Source organism: Marmota marmota, unplaced genomic scaffold (genome assembly GCF_001458135.2).
Source record: "Marmota marmota marmota unplaced genomic scaffold, marMar, whole genome shotgun sequence".
Taxonomy (NCBI): domain Eukaryota; kingdom Metazoa; phylum Chordata; class Mammalia; order Rodentia; family Sciuridae; genus Marmota; species Marmota marmota.
Genome location: NW_026000174.1, coordinates 22521479 through 22539572, shown reverse-complemented (window position 1 = coordinate 22539572; position 18094 = coordinate 22521479). Strand labels below are relative to the sequence as shown.

The following is an 18094-nucleotide window of genomic DNA, read 5'->3' as shown; positions in this document are numbered from 1 at the left end:
TTTTGTTTCTCCTGGGTTTTTAGTAAGGGGATATATGTGTATACATTGTGTTTGGGGATATTGGGATTTGAAACAAGAAATAGTACAGATATCCCCCCAACTCCCAATACTGGGGATTGAACTCAGGGACATTCTACCACTGATGTATACCCTTTTTATTTTTCATTTTGGGAGAAGGTCTTGCCAAGCTGCTGAGGTTGGCTTTGAGCTTGCTATCCTCCTGCCTTAATCTCCATTTTAGCTGGAATTACAGGTGTCCATCACCACACCCAGCACTGTAAAGATCCTTTTTAGCAAAAGCCTGTATGTATATGTTGGAATCCTCAACCTCTAAAAACTGAACTAACAGGTCCCTTACATTAATTCCAGGGGAAATCAGCATTATGGTCTCACCTGTTACATTATCAGGAAAACCGGCAGAGAAAACTCACATCAGGAAGCCTCAGTACCTCAGGTAAGTTGTTCTCTGCACCATTGTGGTAAAATCTCTTCATCCACTTTCCGACCCCTCACTGGAGTGATCGATCATCTGTAGCCAACTGTTTAAGACCAGTGAAACCTTTGCTCTTTTTATATGGATCCATCAGACTTCCCAGAACCACAGAACATACCAAAGCCATGGGGTTTGCTTTCATTGTATGTTCCTTTACCCTTTTTAAAAAATTATTTTTTAAAATTTATTTATTTTTATGTGGTGCTAAGGATTGAACCCAGTGCCTCATACATGCTAAGCAAGTGCTCTGCTACTGAGCTATAGCCCCAGGTCTTCTACACCCTTTTGATCAGCGACAGAAAAATTAAACAGCAAGAGGCCAGGCTTAGAATGAATTGAGGTTTTACTGAAGTGCTGGTGTCCTATATTTGGAGGAAGTGGTTTTTAGAGTCTTTTATTTCTCTGACATGTACATTGAGATTATCATTCCTATTAAGTCAGTGTCCTTCCTTAGAACTGAAAGTCAACACCCTGGTGTACATAATCTTTTATTCTTCCTTTCTGTTTCTAGTTTAATAAAAATGTCAAGTTTGTAGGGACTATAGACATTATATAGTCCAGGCCCTTTATTTTATGAGAAAAAACTGGGGTCCAGAAGGGAATTGAGTTTACTTAAGATCATGCAGTAAATAAATAGAAGAGGCCAGATTAGGAGCCAGACCTCTTGTTTTCTGGTCTAGTGTTCTTTATATCATCCTACAGTACCTCTTCCAGAACAGTCTCTCTCCTACTTCTTGGATGCATGTCACCTTGGCACTATGTTTTGTTTTCCCCTCTTTCACTAGAGTTTCTTTACTTTTCTTTGATAGTCTTAATTTAATGATAAAGATCAGTTAAATGGGGTGAAAAATGGACAACTCTTCACCCTTGAACTGAATGTGGGCAGATAATTGACTGAAAACCAGGAACAAGAGTTCCCTAGGTAGCCTTATGAGAATTTTTTTTGGTCTGCTTTCTGGATATGAGAGCAAAGAGTCATCTTGGGAAAGCTGTACAAGTTATTGCTAAGGTATAAACTATAGCCAAAAGTTCTGAACAATTTGGTGATGAAAACACTAATTTTTAGCTGGTTGTGGTGACACACATCTATAATCCCAGTGACTCAGGGGACTGAGGCAGGAGGATCCCAAGTTGGAGGCTAGCCTCAGCAACTTGGTGAGACCCTCAGTAATTTAACAAGATACAGTATACTCATACAGTATACCCATACTGAGATTTAGCTAGTGGCCATTTTAGTGAAACTCTGTCTCAAAATAATAAGTACTGGGAATAAGGAAGTAGCACAGTGGTGGAGTGCCCCTGGGTTCAAGTCCTAGTACAGAAAAGACAGGAAGAAAGAAAAGAAGGAAGTGAGAGAAGGAGGAAGGGAAGGAAGAAGAAAAGGAAACCACTAAGTTTTAAACACTGGGTCAAACATGAAGGTGTTATAGCTTCTCTTCTCCTAGAGGGCATAAATATTTGGCAACAGGTGCTTGACACCTTCTCTTGGCTGTATTTTGAAGCCAGAACATGACATGAGTGGTAGCTTCAAGTGGAAGCACTGCTTCCATGGATTATGATGAGTGATTAGGAGCCAGGAGATGTGTGTTCCAATCCTGACTTTGTTACTTGGTGACCGAGGCAAAGCAGCTAACTTCTCTGAACTTTAGTTTCTTCCGCTATTTAGTGATATCTTCTTTGGCTGTATTATTAGTTAATAGAGAATTGAATAATATGCATAAAATATAAAATCTGATCTCTAGTGGGAACCTAACAAATATTTATGAGCTCTTTTTTCCCCCAAAATAACGGTGGAGGCAATTTATTAGACACATTTTTGTCTGGTCAAAACAATTTGTCATTTAAGGTGAAATGATTTCTTAAGGCATTACCAATTAACCATCTGTTTCCCATAGAAATTTGTGGTTTGAGCCAGACAAAGTGGTTTACACTTGTAATCCAACAACTCAGGAGGCTTGAGGCAGGAAGATCCCAAGTTTGAGGTTAGCTTCAGCAACTTAGCGAGACCCTTAGTGATATAGCAAGGTGCTGTCTCAAAAAAAAAAAAAAAAAAAAAGAGCTGGGGATTTAGCTCAGTGGTAAAACACCTTGGGTTCAATCTCCAGTACAAAAAATAAAAGAAAAAAAGAAAGATTAATTTGTGATTTGAGATGAAGGAGAATAATTTACCTATTTGGATATTCAGATGTCTTTGGACATAACCAACTTTGTTGTTCTAGGAATACTTCTTGATTCAGAACGGAGGAAGTCTGATGCCAGCTCAGTCATGTCTCCCCTGAGAATCTCCCTGATTCAGGATATGAGGTCAGTCTGGGCTCACATGTAATAAACCACTAAAATCCTGTTTTCAGTTGTTGCTTAGGTGTCCATCTTAGATAACAGAATCTCAGTGGCTATTACAGCATCTCAGCTATCCAGGAATCCCTCCTTATTGATCTTGTGCTTCATGATACATTTGAACTGTTTGGTTTTCTGGCATTTTTTGAGAACTATTCCAGATGCAGGAGAGTATGTCAAGGTTCCAGGGTTACCCCCCACCCCTTTTTTTTTGAGGGCTATTCTTTTTTTTCCCCACAAAATTATGATGATCCTGCCTGGTAAATCCACATGGTTGCCCCAATTTGAAGAATAAGAGAGATGGAGTCTCCCGGGATGGGATAAAGCTTCCTTACCAGAATCCTTTGGCTTTACATGTGAGATATTGGCAGTGAGTCCATCTCCTGCTCCACCCTCCACTTCCTTTTTTTATTTCCCCTTTAGGCACATCCAGAACATTGGAGAAATCAAGACTGATGTGGGAAAGGCCAGAGCATGGGTGCGACTGTCCATGGAAAAAAAATTACTTTCCAGACACCTGAAGCAGCTTCTTTCAGACCACGAGCTCACCAAGTAAGGTCACTCCACAGAATAGAACCAGATTAACCAGGAAAGGTGGGAGAGATTGGAAACCCCACTATGGAACAGGGGAGTGTTCAATATGTCATTTCTGCTGCATTCAACTAAACTCGGCTTGCCTATGAAATTTTTGCATTATTCTTCTCCATCTTTATCTGTAGAAAAGTATTTCTGCTCTCTTTTCCCTTTATTCTCAATCTTCATGCCTACAACTAGCTTTCTTAAAGAGGTAACAAAAAGGATGAGGTATTCTTCTTTCTTCAGGTGACATGTATTAACTCTTAATATAAGGTTTTTTTCCTTTGTCTTCTGTCCTGAGGAGCAAAGGATTAGAGAATTAAAAGGAAACTTCTCTTATCTCTTATTCTCTCCTGAGCCCAAGTTCAGCCCAAAGCAACCAGTTCTTTGTTCTTCCTGTTTGGTTTCTGAGTCTTGCAGGAGCTTAAAAGGGACTTTCAGATAACACTCGGGAATTTCTTCCTCCACACCTTCTATCCAGAAAGAGGGAGGGTGACCAAGGCTCTCACTTTCCCAGGAGCAATTAAACCTGCAGTTCTTTCTCTTGATTTTCTTTTTTAATCCCCTGCATTTTTTCCCCTGTACCCTAGATATTAGAGGAAGAGGGGAGAAAGGCTGTCCTTCCTTTTCCATCTTTCTTTTTTTTATATTTATTTTTTAGTTTTCGGCGGACACAACATCTTCGTTTGTATGTGGTGCTGAGGATCAAACCCGGGCCGCACGCATGCCAGGCGAGCGTGCTACCACTTGAGCCACATCCCCAGCCCCTCCATCTTTCCTTGATGACTGTCTCACTGGTTTCATCATCCCTGATTTCTAGATATATTTGGCTCTTTTTCATTGGCAAGCCTGTTGGGTCTTTTTTTTTTTTTTCCCCCTTAAGCATCCTCTCAAGGTGTCCTTTATTATGTGATTTTTATGAACGATATCGCAGAGGAGTAGACCTTGGAGAAATTTTGTGTAAGCAAATTGATTAAATTTGAAGATCTGTTTTATTAAATGAATAATATATCTTGAACTGTTTATTATGTGTGTAAATCATTGAAAGAAACCAGGTTTAAAACCTTGATAGGTTAAGTTGGGAAGGAGCAATTCTTTTGACTCTCTAAAGGGACAAAATAATGTTTAGGAATAAAATTTGAAGATTGGACTGGGTATGGTGGTGCATGCCTATAATCCCAGTGGCTCAAAAGGCTGAGGCAGGAGGACTGCAAGTTTGAGGCCAGCCTCAGCAACTTAATAAGGGCCTAAGCAACTTAGCAAGACCCTGTCTCAAAATAAAATAAGAAGGGTTGGGATCAATCCCTGGTACCAAAAAATAAATAAATAATCCCTGGTACCAAATAAATAAATAAATAAAAATAAGAATTGAAGATCAGGAGGACAACTGAGAGAAAACAAGTGAACAGGTAAGCTTACCATTTGGAAGGGAAATGTTTGCACACCAGATTCTAGAAGACAGTTTGTGTCCTGGGGAAGATCTGCCATTGTAGTCACGTAGGCACCAGGGCCAGATAGGGAGTCATTACTGTAGACCAGTGTGGGAGTTGTCTATTGGGAAAACTGTAGTCAGCAGGAGGATGGGGCAAAGAGACAGCTGGGAGGGGGTCAAGCACAAGAACTTTATGAAGTCCAGACATGGATAGGTCCAGGGCTATGAACTTAAGGATCTCATCAACAGGAAGCTGGGTGCAGACTTTGGCAAGGAAGTTTTTTTTTTTTGCTGTAGCTGTCAGGGGAGATAAGTCTGCACTTAATGCAATACATAGTATCTTATTACCCAATATTCTAAACCCTGTTCTCTTTCATTGAGTAAAAAATGAGGAGAGTTTTGCTTCTACTGATTGCACTTTGGGGGACAAGGAAAGAGAAAAGGCACAGAATATTTGACTCTAGATATTTTATAAAAAGAGGTTTATTTAGCTCATAGTTTGGGAAGCTAAGAGTCCAAGATCAGGAGGCCTGTTCTGTGTAAGGGCTTCCCTGGCTGTGTCATAACATGGTGGAAAAATGGAAAAGGAAATGGCTGCATGTAGAAGGGATGCAGTGCATGGGATAGCCTTGCTTTATAACATTCCGCTCTCATGAGAACTTACTTCCTTCATGAGACCAGTATTAATCCCTTCTGAGGTTGATGCCCCTGTGACCTGATTACCTTCCATTAAGCCCTGTCTCTTAAAGATTGTGCCACATTGGCATCACCACACTGGGGATCAAGATTCCAGCACATGAAACTTTAGGGGACACACTCAGACCATATCCATACACATAGCATCCTCTGTCCTGTATTCTCTGACTTTTCACCTGAGTTTGCTTAAATCTTCAGCCTTTTCTCTCCTTACTCTTTCCAGGGTGTTGGCTTCCATAGTCCTCGAGTCTCTGCACACATGCCCTTTCTTTGTCACTGACTCACTTGTGTGCACTCTCTCACTTGGTGATCTCACCTGTTCTCATCACTTCTGTCACCTCTAAGCGGGTGACTACCACTTCTGAAACTTCTATTTCTGATGATTATTTGGAGTCCTTCCCCCACCCTTAGCCTTTCAGTACTGGGGATTGAACCCAGGGGCACTCTACCACTGAGCTATAACTCTAGCCCTTTTTTTGTCTTTTATTTTGAAACAGGGTCTCACTAAATTGCCCAGGCTGGCCTCAGACAGGTAGCTGGGATTACAGGCATGTATACCACACCTGGCTTCAATCCTACTTTTATTTCCATTCAGATATCTTGGTTGTGGCTCAGAACAAAAGCAAGATTCACTGTAACTGCTTTTCTCTCCAATTTTTGTTAATGTCATCACTGTCCTTTCTGAACTTTCTTCCCCGACTCCTCCCTACATACATTCCAAATTTGGAGTCAGTTTTTGACTTTGTTTTTACCTTCCACATACAGGTCTCCAGGACTTAGCCTCTGCAATGCCTTATTTTATCCTTTTATGCTTTTTTCACCCTTCACCTGAACAAACTTTAAGTTTCCTAAAGTTGATCATGGCTCTACCTTTACTGTCTAGGGCAAATTGCAGAAACCCCATTACTAAACAGAGAAAATTGCAAAGTCTTTAGCCTGAAAATTTAGACTCTTCATTTGACCATAGCTTAACTTTTCAGCTTTACTGCTAACAGATCACATCCCTAAACCCTCAACTCTAGCCAAACTGGTTCCATTCCTGTCCTTCATCCTGTACAATAATACCTGTCTAAATGTGTACTGTCTCTCAGGTCCCTCTTGTTCCAGAAAGTCTTTCAGGACTGACTATTGAAGTTCATGGTGTTTTTTTGTTATTGTGTGTTGTGTGTTGTGTTTGTTTTTTAGTTGTAGATGGAAGCATTACCTTTATTTTATTTATTTATTTTTATGTGGTGCTCATGATGGAACCCAGTGCCTCACATGTGCTAATGCTCTCCACTGAGCTATAACCCCAGGCCTCATGATTCTTTAAATTCCCAGAAATAGCCTTTTATTTGGTTACTCATTATGGGTAACCTTATACCATGGTGGCTACCAGTTTATTCATTTAGACTGTATTGGAGGGCAGGTACTTCCTCTATGTAATAAATAGCCCTTGAATGGTGAATTACCTGTTGAAGGTGCTTTATAAATCTATCAGACTCTCACAGGTCTTCTGAATCCCATACATCTCTGGCCTTGGTGATTGCAGTCTGGGCAATCAGGACAGTTGTCTACTTTGTTCTCTGTGTATTTCTCTTTGATGAGGGTCTGCACATTTGGCTCTCAGTGTCCCCTTTACTTGGGGAGGATATCATGCTGTGCAACTGCAGGAGGCCTGGAATGTTAGGCAAAGGGTAGCCTTTGATAAATAGGCAGTGGATGAAAGGAGAAAGCTTGAAAAGTGGAGAAGAACATGATCTGCACAGCTCTTTAACACCTGTGACCTGGCCTTTCATCCACATTCAGAGTAGTGTTCTGAGTTATGGTTCTCAAGTCTGCTAAGGGTTTGAGTAGGTCTGGTAATGAATGATGATCACAGACCTCTTGCTGTTGCTACTCGAATGCCATACATTGGAGTGACAGCTTAACTAGAAGCCTGAGAGGACCTTGTCCTCCCTGATGGAATTTTATTCTAGCCCTCAGTTAAGGAAGGGGAGTTCCAAGACCTGTCATATTTGACACTATAACATCAACGCTTAGGCACAGGTAGTGTTTAATTTTCTTTGTTTCTAGCACTCTCTACACAAAGCAGCTAGCTTTGTAACTTTATAGAGTAACCCTAAGAAACTTGAGGCTTGACACCATATGCTTCCCTTAACTGTTTCTGGAACTGAATAATTCTAGCTTCTTTTCCCTTCTTTTGGCTGGGGACTGATGTGTTGTCTCCTCTCCAACAGAAAGTTGTATAAGCGCTATGCCTTCCTGCGCTGTGATGATGAGAAGGAGCAGTTCCTCTATCACCTGCTCTCTTTCAATGCTGTTGATTACTTCTGCTTCACCAATGTCTTCACAACGATCTGTGAGTAGCCCCATGCACCCCATTGGCCTTCTCAAGGCAGTTTTTATGCACTGGCCCTGGATACTCACTATCCTCTCTTTAAGGAAATATTTTCCCTTGCACTTTTTATATGCCTTTTGCTAGGAGGAGCGGCTCCTTTCTTGGAGGTTATGCTTTCTCTAAAGCTTCTTGTTCTTGTTCTGAACCAAGAAGGGCAGTGCTTTTGGCAATCATGTGGTCAGTGTTGTCCCTGGCACTGCTCTGGGAGCCTACGGCAATGAAAGTAGAGTGGGGTGAGGTGGAGGTACAGGTTACCTCCTACCTTATATACATAACTATGAAGAGTCTCCCTTTATTTCTGGCCTGAGAGGCCACTTAGCATCACAGATTTTAGAGCAGGTCCAAGGGAGAAAGATCTCTTTCCAAGGTAATAGAAGGAATCCAAATGGCAGTGGGACATTCAGTATGGGCTGGCTCTGCCCCTAATTCATTATGTGTCTGTGAGCAGAGATGGTGGACCAGCATCCCTGCTGTGGACATCAGTCTACCTATTTTCAGATTAAAGAAAAGAGTTCAATATGGTCTAAGACTCTTTGAGCCTTTTCTGTCTGAAACTAGGATTCTTCCCTAGGTGGGGGTAGTCTTTGAATTTGCATCATGGCTAGTTCTTTGGCCTGCCCCTCGGCTGCCTCAATAGTACACACTCTTGTTTCCATTGCCTCTTCCTTCTCAGAGAGTAGGACTGTGGGCTTAGCAAAAGTAGCACCAGATTGGAATTTAGAATACCAGAGGCAAACTCTTTCCCTCTCTGCCTTGGGAAAGGGATACAATATCAGTGTGGCCTCTCCTAAGATTGTTATGTTTGTTATTAGGATTCATGAAAGATTAAGAAGTGTTCTGGGAGGGATTTCTGATCCCCTTCAATGCCTTTGTGACTTTGCCTATACAGTGATCCCCTACCACATTCTGATTGTACCAAGCAAGAAGCTGGGGGGCTCCATGTTCACCGCTAATCCATGGATCTGTATCTCAGGAGAACTGGGTGAGACACAGATCTTACAGATTCCCAGGAACGTGCTAGAGATGACCTTTGAGGTATGTGCTATCTGGGGTCCACAGTCCCAGGTTCTATGGAGATCTGGGTTTGCAGGAGCTGCTTTGGAGTATTTTCTACAGGGTTTTGTGGAGGCCCTGCTCTGCAATCTTACACATTAGCACAGCTTCTGTATCCTGAGATGAACTCATGCTGGAATCAAGAGTTGGCCCTGAGAAAAGGGAGCATGCCCCGCCCATACAGTCTCTGACTAGGATGTGTTTACTTGTCTGGACTTGCCTACTTCCCTGTGGCTGATGTGTCAAGAAATCCCCAGGTTCTTCAGCTATTGAGCCCATGTTTCAAGAGACCTCAGAACCTACTTCCAAGCTGGGTGTGGTGGCACGTTCCTGTAATCCCAGCAGTTTGGGAGGCTGAGGCAGGACGATTACAAGTTTGAGTCTAGCCTCAGGACCTAAACAACTCAGTGAGACCCTGTCTCAAAATAAAAAATAAAAAAGGACCAGAGATGTGGCTCAATGGTTAAGTGCTCTTGGGTTCAATCTCTGGTACCAAGACAAAACAAACAAAAAAGAGCCTTCTGAACCCTGTTGTTCTTATAAGTGGCAACATCTTCTTTCTTAGCCATGGGCTACCCAAGAGATAATACTATACTTCCAGACCAGGCAGTAGGTGGATTCATGAACTCTGCCCCTCCAAATGATGAGGGGCCAGGCAGCCAGTCAGATCTGTGCCTCTGAGAATTGCCACTTTTCCTTCTATTTTTCTAACGTGTTTCATCTTTCCTATTCTTTCACAGTACCAGAACTTGGGGAAGCTCACTACTGTCCAGATTGGTCATGATAATTCTGGGCTGTATGCCAAATGGCTAGTGGAGTATGTGATGGTCAGGAATGAGACCACAGGACATACTTACAAGTAAGTGTTCCTTCAGCTCTGCCTTGCACTGGTGGAGCAAGGTGGATCACCAGGGGCTATCTCTGATGCTTGGGTGTGTGCATTCTCAAGGAGCCTTGAGAGATTGTGATAGGCCAAGGCAACTTTTGTTGGCTTTGTCTCGGGTACTTGAGGCAGAAGGAGGATTTCCAAGTGAAAATATATGGTATTGCTATCCACAAGTTCCAGGCTACCTCTGCCACTCGAGTGATTTCTCTGATGACACCCTGGGACAAACCAGGGCCTTGGGGGTGTCTCCAGCTTGGGTTCATAGCTTTTCTCTAGGAATCAGCTTTGTTGATGGCTCTTGCTAAACAGCAAAGGAAAGGACACTGGAGGAGCTGGCAGCTCTGACAGGCATTGCCTGACCTTCAGGTTCCCGTGTGGCCGGTGGTTGGGGAAGGGCATGGACGATGGAAGCCTGGAACGGGTCCTAGTTGGAGAGCTACTCACATCTCTACCCGAGGTGGATGAGAGGCCATGCAGGACCCCACCGCTGCAGCAGTCCCCCAGTGTCATCCGGAGGCTTGTTACCATCTCACCCAACAACAAGCCCAGTAAGTAAGAGGAGGGGCTAAGCCCTCATGCTACCCAACCTAGGAATGGGCAGATCTCTGGGAGCTTATGCAGCTGCCTCTGGAACCACCTCTGCTGACAAGCCTGCCTCAGAACTTTGGTACCCTTCTCTCATGAATCTGTCGGGGTATGTGGCACTGTCCTTAGAGGCTTGGAAAGCGTAGAGAAAGCTCATGAATCCATTCTGAGTGCTCTGTACTATTTGTGTGTGATCTGTAGAGGAAGAAGGGTCTACTTTTAGGCCTTTTTCATAGTTTCTATGCTACACAGCCAAGTCTTAGCCCTCTTTTAGTTGCCCCAAATCCCAAGGTAAAACGGAATTAAACTTTACCAGATTTCATAGGTTACTGAACTCTAAGGTGTTAGCTTTAGCGATTTCTCCAAGATTTTGGAAATAGCTAGCTTAGCAAAGTTGGGTGGGCAAGAGTCTGCTTCCCAGGATCCAGTTGCCCTGCCTCTCCCATGGGCCCTCCTCCCTATGTCCTCAGTCTCCTGCTCAGTCAGCTAAGACACTGTCAGCCTCTGAGATTGGTTAGGGATGTCTGCTTGATTTTTATCAGAGCTCAACACTGGGCAGATCCAGGAGTCCATCGGAGAGGCAGTCAATGGCATTGTGAAGCACTTCCATAAGCCTGAGAAAGAGGTGAGCCTTCCTACCCTTCACCCCAGGGCTTTATGTTGAGTAAGATGGAGTCATCTTGATTTTGCAGTTATCTTGTAGTGCTCTTCTAGATCCATGTGCTATAGATAGCATAGTTTTATAAGAATATGTGTCCCAGCTAGTTTGGGCTGCAGCAGACTCCTTCCTTTGGGGTTCTTGCCTCTGGTTGTTCTTTCTCTCCCTCTACTCTGATGACCCAGTGGAGTCTCTGGGGTCCCCTAATAAACCGTGCCTATCCCTGTCTGCCTCTGGATTGACCTGGATCTCCCCAAATGATGACTACACTGGCTTTGTCCTCCAATTGGGGAATCTCCTTGTATGTGACCCAGATCCATTGTCCTTTTTTTCATTTGTTCCTTCAACAGTGTTCACTGAGAGCTGTCCTGAGCCAGGCACTGTGCCAGGTGCTGGGGGAACGGACAGAGTTCTTGTCTCCCTCCTGGCTCTGGGCTGTAGGTTTGCAGATGTGGTGGTGATGGGAGGGAAGTTCAGATCAGATGAGATCAGCCTATTGTTCACCCCTGTTTTCTTACCTAGCGAGGCAGTCTGACATTATTACTTTGTGGAGAGTGTGGCCTTGTCTCAGCCCTGGAACAAGCTTTCCAGCATGGATTTAAATCACCTCGGCTCTTCAAAAATGTCTTCATTTGGGATTTCCTGGGTGAGTTGGGTTAGGGTATGAGAGTAGGGAAAGCCTGCAGAGAAGGGGGGCTTTGCTTACTAACATAGCATAGGTGCTGACCTCTGGGGTCTGGATGTAGAACCCAAATCAGGCCACTCTGTAATAAAATCGGTTTGTGTGCCTTGGTTTTTCTTGATGAGCGTGACATCATCCCTCTTCCCTCCTCATGAACTTGTGTATCCTGAGAACTAGACAGAAGATCCTTTCTAGATATCTGTTATTTAGTAGGGTTTAGTTCTGAGTTCTCATATTTTCTCCTTTAAATACAAAGGGCCAGTTGAGAGCATTGGAGCCTAAACTCTGTGTGGTGCCTACTTGGAGAATTTTCATGTAAGAAACCATCCTTGGAGCTTTGTTCTATCTTCAGTCTAGGGAAAAGATCATCTTTGTATCAAGGGGCACATAAATAAATTTTAAAAATGAGGATCATTTTGAAATGTAATCAGTGATATCAGAGCATTCATTGTTCTCACGAAGTTACTTGTCTTAGAGGGCCTGTAGAACAAAGATATTTTGATATGTTTTGATAATCATTATCATTGGAAAACTTTTCTCCTCTTCACAGAAAAAGCACAAACCTATTATGAGACATTGGAGCAGAATGAAGTAGTCCCTGAGGAAAACTGGCATACAAGGGCCCGGAACTTCTGTCGATTTGTCACTGCAATCAATAATACTCCCCGGAACATTGGCAAGGATGGCAAGTTTCAGATGTTGGTGTGCTTGGGAGCCAGGTACTGCAGCCCCAGGGTTCAGAGTGCACAGAAGCCAGCCTTGGAGGTGGTACAGGAGGGTGGGCAATAGCTAGTGCCCGGGTACCCTTGGGCCCAGGTTACATTGGAGAACTTCCTAAAGGCCATTCATTTCCTTCATGTATCCTGTGTATGTGTAGGGATCTGTGGAGGAGAGAGTATGTGTAACTAGGGAAGGTAGGGGGAAAAAAAGGCTCAAAAAAACTCCACTGGGGACATTTGAAGCAGAATATATGTACTTTCTTTCAGTAAACATTTGAATGTGCTAGGTCTTATGGAAAGTGGTGGAAGAAAGCTGAATCAAGCAAGGTCTCTGCCATTTGCAAGTTCATTTTTCCTAATTTTAAAAAGCAGAAGGTTGTGAGAATCCAAAAAAGAAGTACCCGCTTAGGATATGCTTATATAGAGGAGAAAGATTAGAGGCAGATTCATGGAGGAGTCAGTATTTGAGGTGCACCTTTAGTGGAAGGAAATAACAGGTAGAATGTGGGAAAGGCAGTAATAGAAAAGTGGAAAGGAGGCTAGAGGCAGTGAGAACCCGGGACATAGAAATATTCTCCCTATGTTAGGAAGCATTGTTTAATCAGGGGAGTATATTATGTGGCCCTTGATATACTCTGAAAATAATGATATACTCTGAAATAATATGAGTCTGATGTCATAGATGGAGTATATGGTAGTGGACAGGATTGTGAAGGGCTATTCCAGTAGATCAGGTAAGAGAGCATGAAACCCAAATGAATCTGAGACCATAGTTCAGGCCACATAAAGAGGAAGTTGACACAGTGGTTAAAAATAGACTTAGCCAGACATGATGGCACATGCTTCTAGTCCTAACTACTTGGGAGGCTGAGGAAGGAGGATTGCTTGAGGCCAACCTGTCAACCAGAACCAAAGTTACCAGGTTCACTTCTCAGGACAGATACTTATCAACTACTGGACAAACTATTTAACCTCTGTACCTCAGTTTCTTTATCTGTAAAGTGGGTACAATGTCCTAGGGTTGTCATGAAGGTTAAATCTCTCATAACAGTGCTGGCACATGCCAAGTGCTGGTGCCCTCCCTCGAGTGGCCCATGATGGTAAAAGTTGTTCTGGTAGAGATTGCTCTGAGATGGAGGGAGTAGTATTGACTGCAACCTGGTGTCTGGTTGCTGTTGGGGTTCTCTAGGGAGGGGTGGGAAATAGAGGAGGTGGAGCAGATGATAAGGCTAATTTGGGTCATATTGGATTGGTAACCCCAGGGCTGGGCAACCCCCGGGCGGAGGCAAGCCTTATTAGGGAGGAGAAAGGAGCTGTGGGGAGCCATCAGCTTCTCCAGCTTCAGACTTGTCAAGGTTCCTCGTTGGCCTTCCACCATCTTTCTTCCATTTCTCTTTCTTCTCTGACCATCTGGACCACTCCTGCCCACCAGAGATCACCTCCTGCACCATTGGATTGCCCTGCTGGCTGATTGCCCCATCACGGCACACATGTATGAGGATGTGGCACTGATCAAAGACCACACACTTGTCAATTCCTTGATCCGTGTGCTGCAGACGTTGCAGGAGTTCAACATCACGCTGGAGACCTCCCTCGTCAAGGGCATTGACATCTGACCTCTCAGCACCAGCCAGCAGCAGGACCAGGAAAGACTCTCCCTGCAGCTTTGTCCCTTCTTCCCAAAGGGACCTAAGCAAGTTGTGCAGGGTCAGAGAGATGTACACTTACTGTAAAAAGAAAACTAGAGGATTTTTGGAAAAAAATAATCTATTTTAGAGTTTATTTGCTGATTTGCTTTTTACACACTTTCATGTGAAAGAGTGATAGGGAGAGAGAGCGAGGTTGGTGCTGCTTATTTTGAAGCTGGTACCCTCCCTCGCGTGGCCACGCACTGGGAGCCTGTGGCCTCCTGGACTGAGCCGGCGCATGTGCGGGGTGTTCTGCTTCCTTGCCCTGCCGCGTTAATGAGGCCATTCTACATCGTTTTTAAACTAATGTTTTCTATATTAACATTATTATGGATATTTGGATTTCGTGGGCCACACAAAGGTGTGCTGAGCAGGAAGCCCCAAGCTCCAATCAAAGGGATTTTTAGTAGTGCCTCTAAGCAAGCACTGAGGAGTCAATCCCACCGTTTTTGTTTTTTTTTTTTTGGTCAGTATTATTTGGGAAGGAGACATGCCAGAACGTGTCTTCGTGCTATCATCGTGCGGAAAATCACGTTTCTTGTTGGCACACAGTTGCACAGAAGTAAACAAAAGCATGTTTTAACAAGTCTTTCTTTTTTCTTATGCTTTATTTATTTAACCCTTCATTGTGTGTTTAAGTATTTTTCTTTTTCTTTTTTTTTAAGGAAAGAAAAAGCTTGTCACCGTCTAACTGACTATGTTATAACTGTTAAATTTATGTTGTTTTGCAACTTAGAAACCAGCTACAGTATGGCCCACTTAATAAAACACCTGAAATAAAACGGCATGGATTGCTGACTTTTATGGGGGTTTTCCAGCAGTGGATGGGCAGATTGGTGCAGTTTGATTTGCTTTAGAAGACCAGCCTGTGCATCACCTCTCTTCACTAGTTGACTTGAGGCCAGGATGCTCCCAAGGGCCTGACATCTCTTGAGTCCTTCCCCCTGCAGTGTCAGGAGCTTTCATAGCTGTTAATTCAAATGGCTAATTGAGAAAGATATGAATAAGGTTATTTTCCCACTTCATAGGGGAGGAGACTGAGGCACAGAAGAGAAAAGACCTGGCCAGGGTTATGAAGATTGTTACTTGATCAAAACAGGATGTGCCATTTCTTGAGAGGGTGAAGGAGACCATATGTAGGAACATAGGACAAGGGAACCCTCTCTACCCTGGATTGGGAGGTGGGGTAAGGTTTACACCCTTTCTTGAGAGAAGGGTTTGCTTTTCTAGGGATAGCAGGTAGAAGAGCTTTATGAGGGTCCTGGGAATCAGCTTCCTTCATTTATATTCATCCAAGCTGCTTTGACAGAAAGCTTCAGAAATATAGCATGACCAAGTAGAGCTCCTCAAACCACTCAGTGTCTTCTTGTGTGCATCCCTGGTTTTGCAGGTACTGTTCATTGCTGGAATTTGTTCTCACCAACTTCCTGAACTTTGTTCAAGGTTTACTTTAGGAGTCACCCACTATGAAATCTTCCTGAACCCCCTCCCTCACTATGGTCCTGCAATTTCTTACATGCTAGCACCTCCTTTTGACTGCCTCGTTTTGGGTTCCCCCATAGACTGTGAACTCCTACAGGGAAGAAAGAACCTCTTGTCCTTCTCTATCTATCCCAGTGCCTGGCAGGTGATGAGTACCCATTGAAGGCTTTTGGAAGAGATGAGAAAAGGGAGGCCCAAGGGGAGCTGCAATGCAATATCCTGTCAGCAGGGGGCGTGAGCCAGCTACCTGAAGGCCACAGAGTCTTCAGTTCATTTGGAGATTGCAGACCAGTGGGTAAGACAGGGTGGACTGTGCTTCTGGAGCAGGAAGGGGAGATTCCTGACTGGGCAGGTAGGTCAGTATGGGGCTTAGCTGTCTCTGTGTATATTGTGGGCCTAGGTCTGGGCTTACCTTAAACCAGGAGCTTTAAGACTCACCTCTCCCCTTTCTTTACAACTGTATAAGGTAAGTATAAATTATCCTAGATAGTCTAAGTGAGGTAATTGAGGCTCAGAGAAGTTTAGCTACTTGTCCAAAGCCACACAACAGTTTACAGTTACCAGAACATTTTTACTCCAAGCCTGTGGCTTTTCCATTGACCACTACTCATTTATTTGATTCAGGTCTCTGCTCAGATATGCTTGGAGACCTTAACCTAACCACTCAAAAAGACCAAGTGATTCCATCAGTCACTCTTTTTTTTTTTTTTTTTTTTAAGGTGCTGGGGATTGAACCCAGGGCCTTGCACATGCTAGACAAGAATTCTATCACTGAGTTATGTCCCTAGGCCCCATCAGTTTCTTGTTATTCCTTTATTATGTTTTAATCCTGAATACTTAACAGGCATCACACTAATTATTTGTTCATTCCAAATGTAAGTGTTTCAAAGGTGAGACTTTGGTCCACTTTGTTCACTAAATAGTGTCTGTCACACATGGTAAACCACTGCCTGTAATAGTAAATGAATTAATTGACAGTGGTTAAGAATATACACTTAGGTTAAATCCTTATTCTGTTACTATGACATGCCAGGGCAAGCTACATAACTTCCTCAAACTTCAGTGTACTCATCCATACAATGAGGTTGATAATAGTGCCTGTATCCTAAGGATGTTGTAAGAATTAAACTGCCTAGATAGGACATGTCAGGTGTGTAAGTGCTCTAAAGGTGTCAGTTGTTACCCTATTGTGTCAGGTCCTGGTATAGAGTTGACTCAGACCCAGACCCTGACCGCCACCCTCAGGGAACACAGAGGCAAATGCTGTAGGGGAGTATGGCACCAGGGAGGTCTTGACCATGATGAGTTCTGTTCAGGGTGGAACAGAACTTGAGTCAGCTGCATCCTTCCGTGTGGGACCTTGTCAGGCCTCTCCAATAGTGAACATTGCCAGTTGAGAAAATAGCATGAGCAAAGGCCTGAAATATGAAAGTAACTGCAGGTTGTGAAGCTTAGGGAAATCCAGAGTAGAATCTGAGCTGGGGAGATGTACAGGTTTGCAGGCCTCATATCCACAAGATGAGAGACAAAGGTTTTGAGGGGCCTTACACATGTGCTCAGGAGATGTGCACTGACAATGAATAAACACATGCTCCAGGCCAAAAAAAAAAAAAAATCTAAACCATGTTACCAGTATATGGCATTATCATATCCTTAGACCCCATGAGTGTCGCTGCTGCTCTGGGTCCTCCTTGTCTGATGGATGTGAGGAATGGAAACCCATGGCCTGCACACAGCTGCTGGACCAGGCAACACAGAGGTAAGTGTGGGTATCACGCACACTGTATCTCAAAGAGTGTGGTCTTAGCAAGTCCCTGACAACATATGTTTGTAACCACAGGGTCTGCTCACTCTTCAGACCCTTCATAAAGGGACCATATACCTGAGAAGAACAGGGAAAATATCTTTTAGGTAATTCAGGAGTACTTTTAGAAGCTGATTACATAAACCAGTGCTCAAGCTCGTTGGTTAAATGACCTTTCCCATATGTGGTGATAAGTCTAACTTGTACAACTCGCCAGTGGTCCATGTTTCCCCTTGGACACACAGCACCTTGCTCTTGGGTTATGTACTTTAGTGAGGGTGTTGGTGGCCTGGGTCAGTCAAATCAGGGGAGGTGCTTCACCCTTTTCAGCAGATGTTGCTGAGAAGAAGGTGGGTGTGAACATGGTTTATAAGTTAGGACTTGCCTGGACTGTCTATTTTTCTGCAGCTTCTAACAGCTGATTCTGCTATGAATGTCTCATTTTCAACTGTGTTTTGTTTTATAATTTGCTGCAAATCCTTTCTGGAATGATATGTGATATGAAAGCATATACATTCAGTATTTCAAAGACACTTGAGTCAACTGCATCCTTCCATGTTGGGCCCAGTCAGGCCTCTCCAGCAACTCTGGGTAAAGCAAGTATATCCAGTTGGTTCAGCAAG

General features: G+C 43.5%; 1 protein-coding gene across 1 annotated transcript in view; it reads left to right on the top strand.

Moving 5' to 3' along the window:
- Dennd5a (DENN domain containing 5A) overlaps positions 1-14967 on the top strand; it is a 70998-nt gene extending 56031 nt beyond the window's left edge. The window contains exons 13-23 of the mRNA XM_048787915.1: positions 370-454; positions 2713-2797; positions 3254-3382; positions 7754-7875; positions 8804-8949; positions 9708-9826; positions 10220-10401; positions 10981-11063; positions 11619-11742; positions 12329-12497; positions 13930-14967. Coding sequence (XP_048643872.1) covers positions 370-454; positions 2713-2797; positions 3254-3382; positions 7754-7875; positions 8804-8949; positions 9708-9826; positions 10220-10401; positions 10981-11063; positions 11619-11742; positions 12329-12497; positions 13930-14113 — 1428 coding nt within the window. The 3' untranslated portion in view covers positions 14114-14967. The remainder of the gene's footprint in view (positions 1-369; positions 455-2712; positions 2798-3253; positions 3383-7753; positions 7876-8803; positions 8950-9707; positions 9827-10219; positions 10402-10980; positions 11064-11618; positions 11743-12328; positions 12498-13929) is intronic.
- Positions 14968-18094: the final 3127 nt, after the last annotated feature.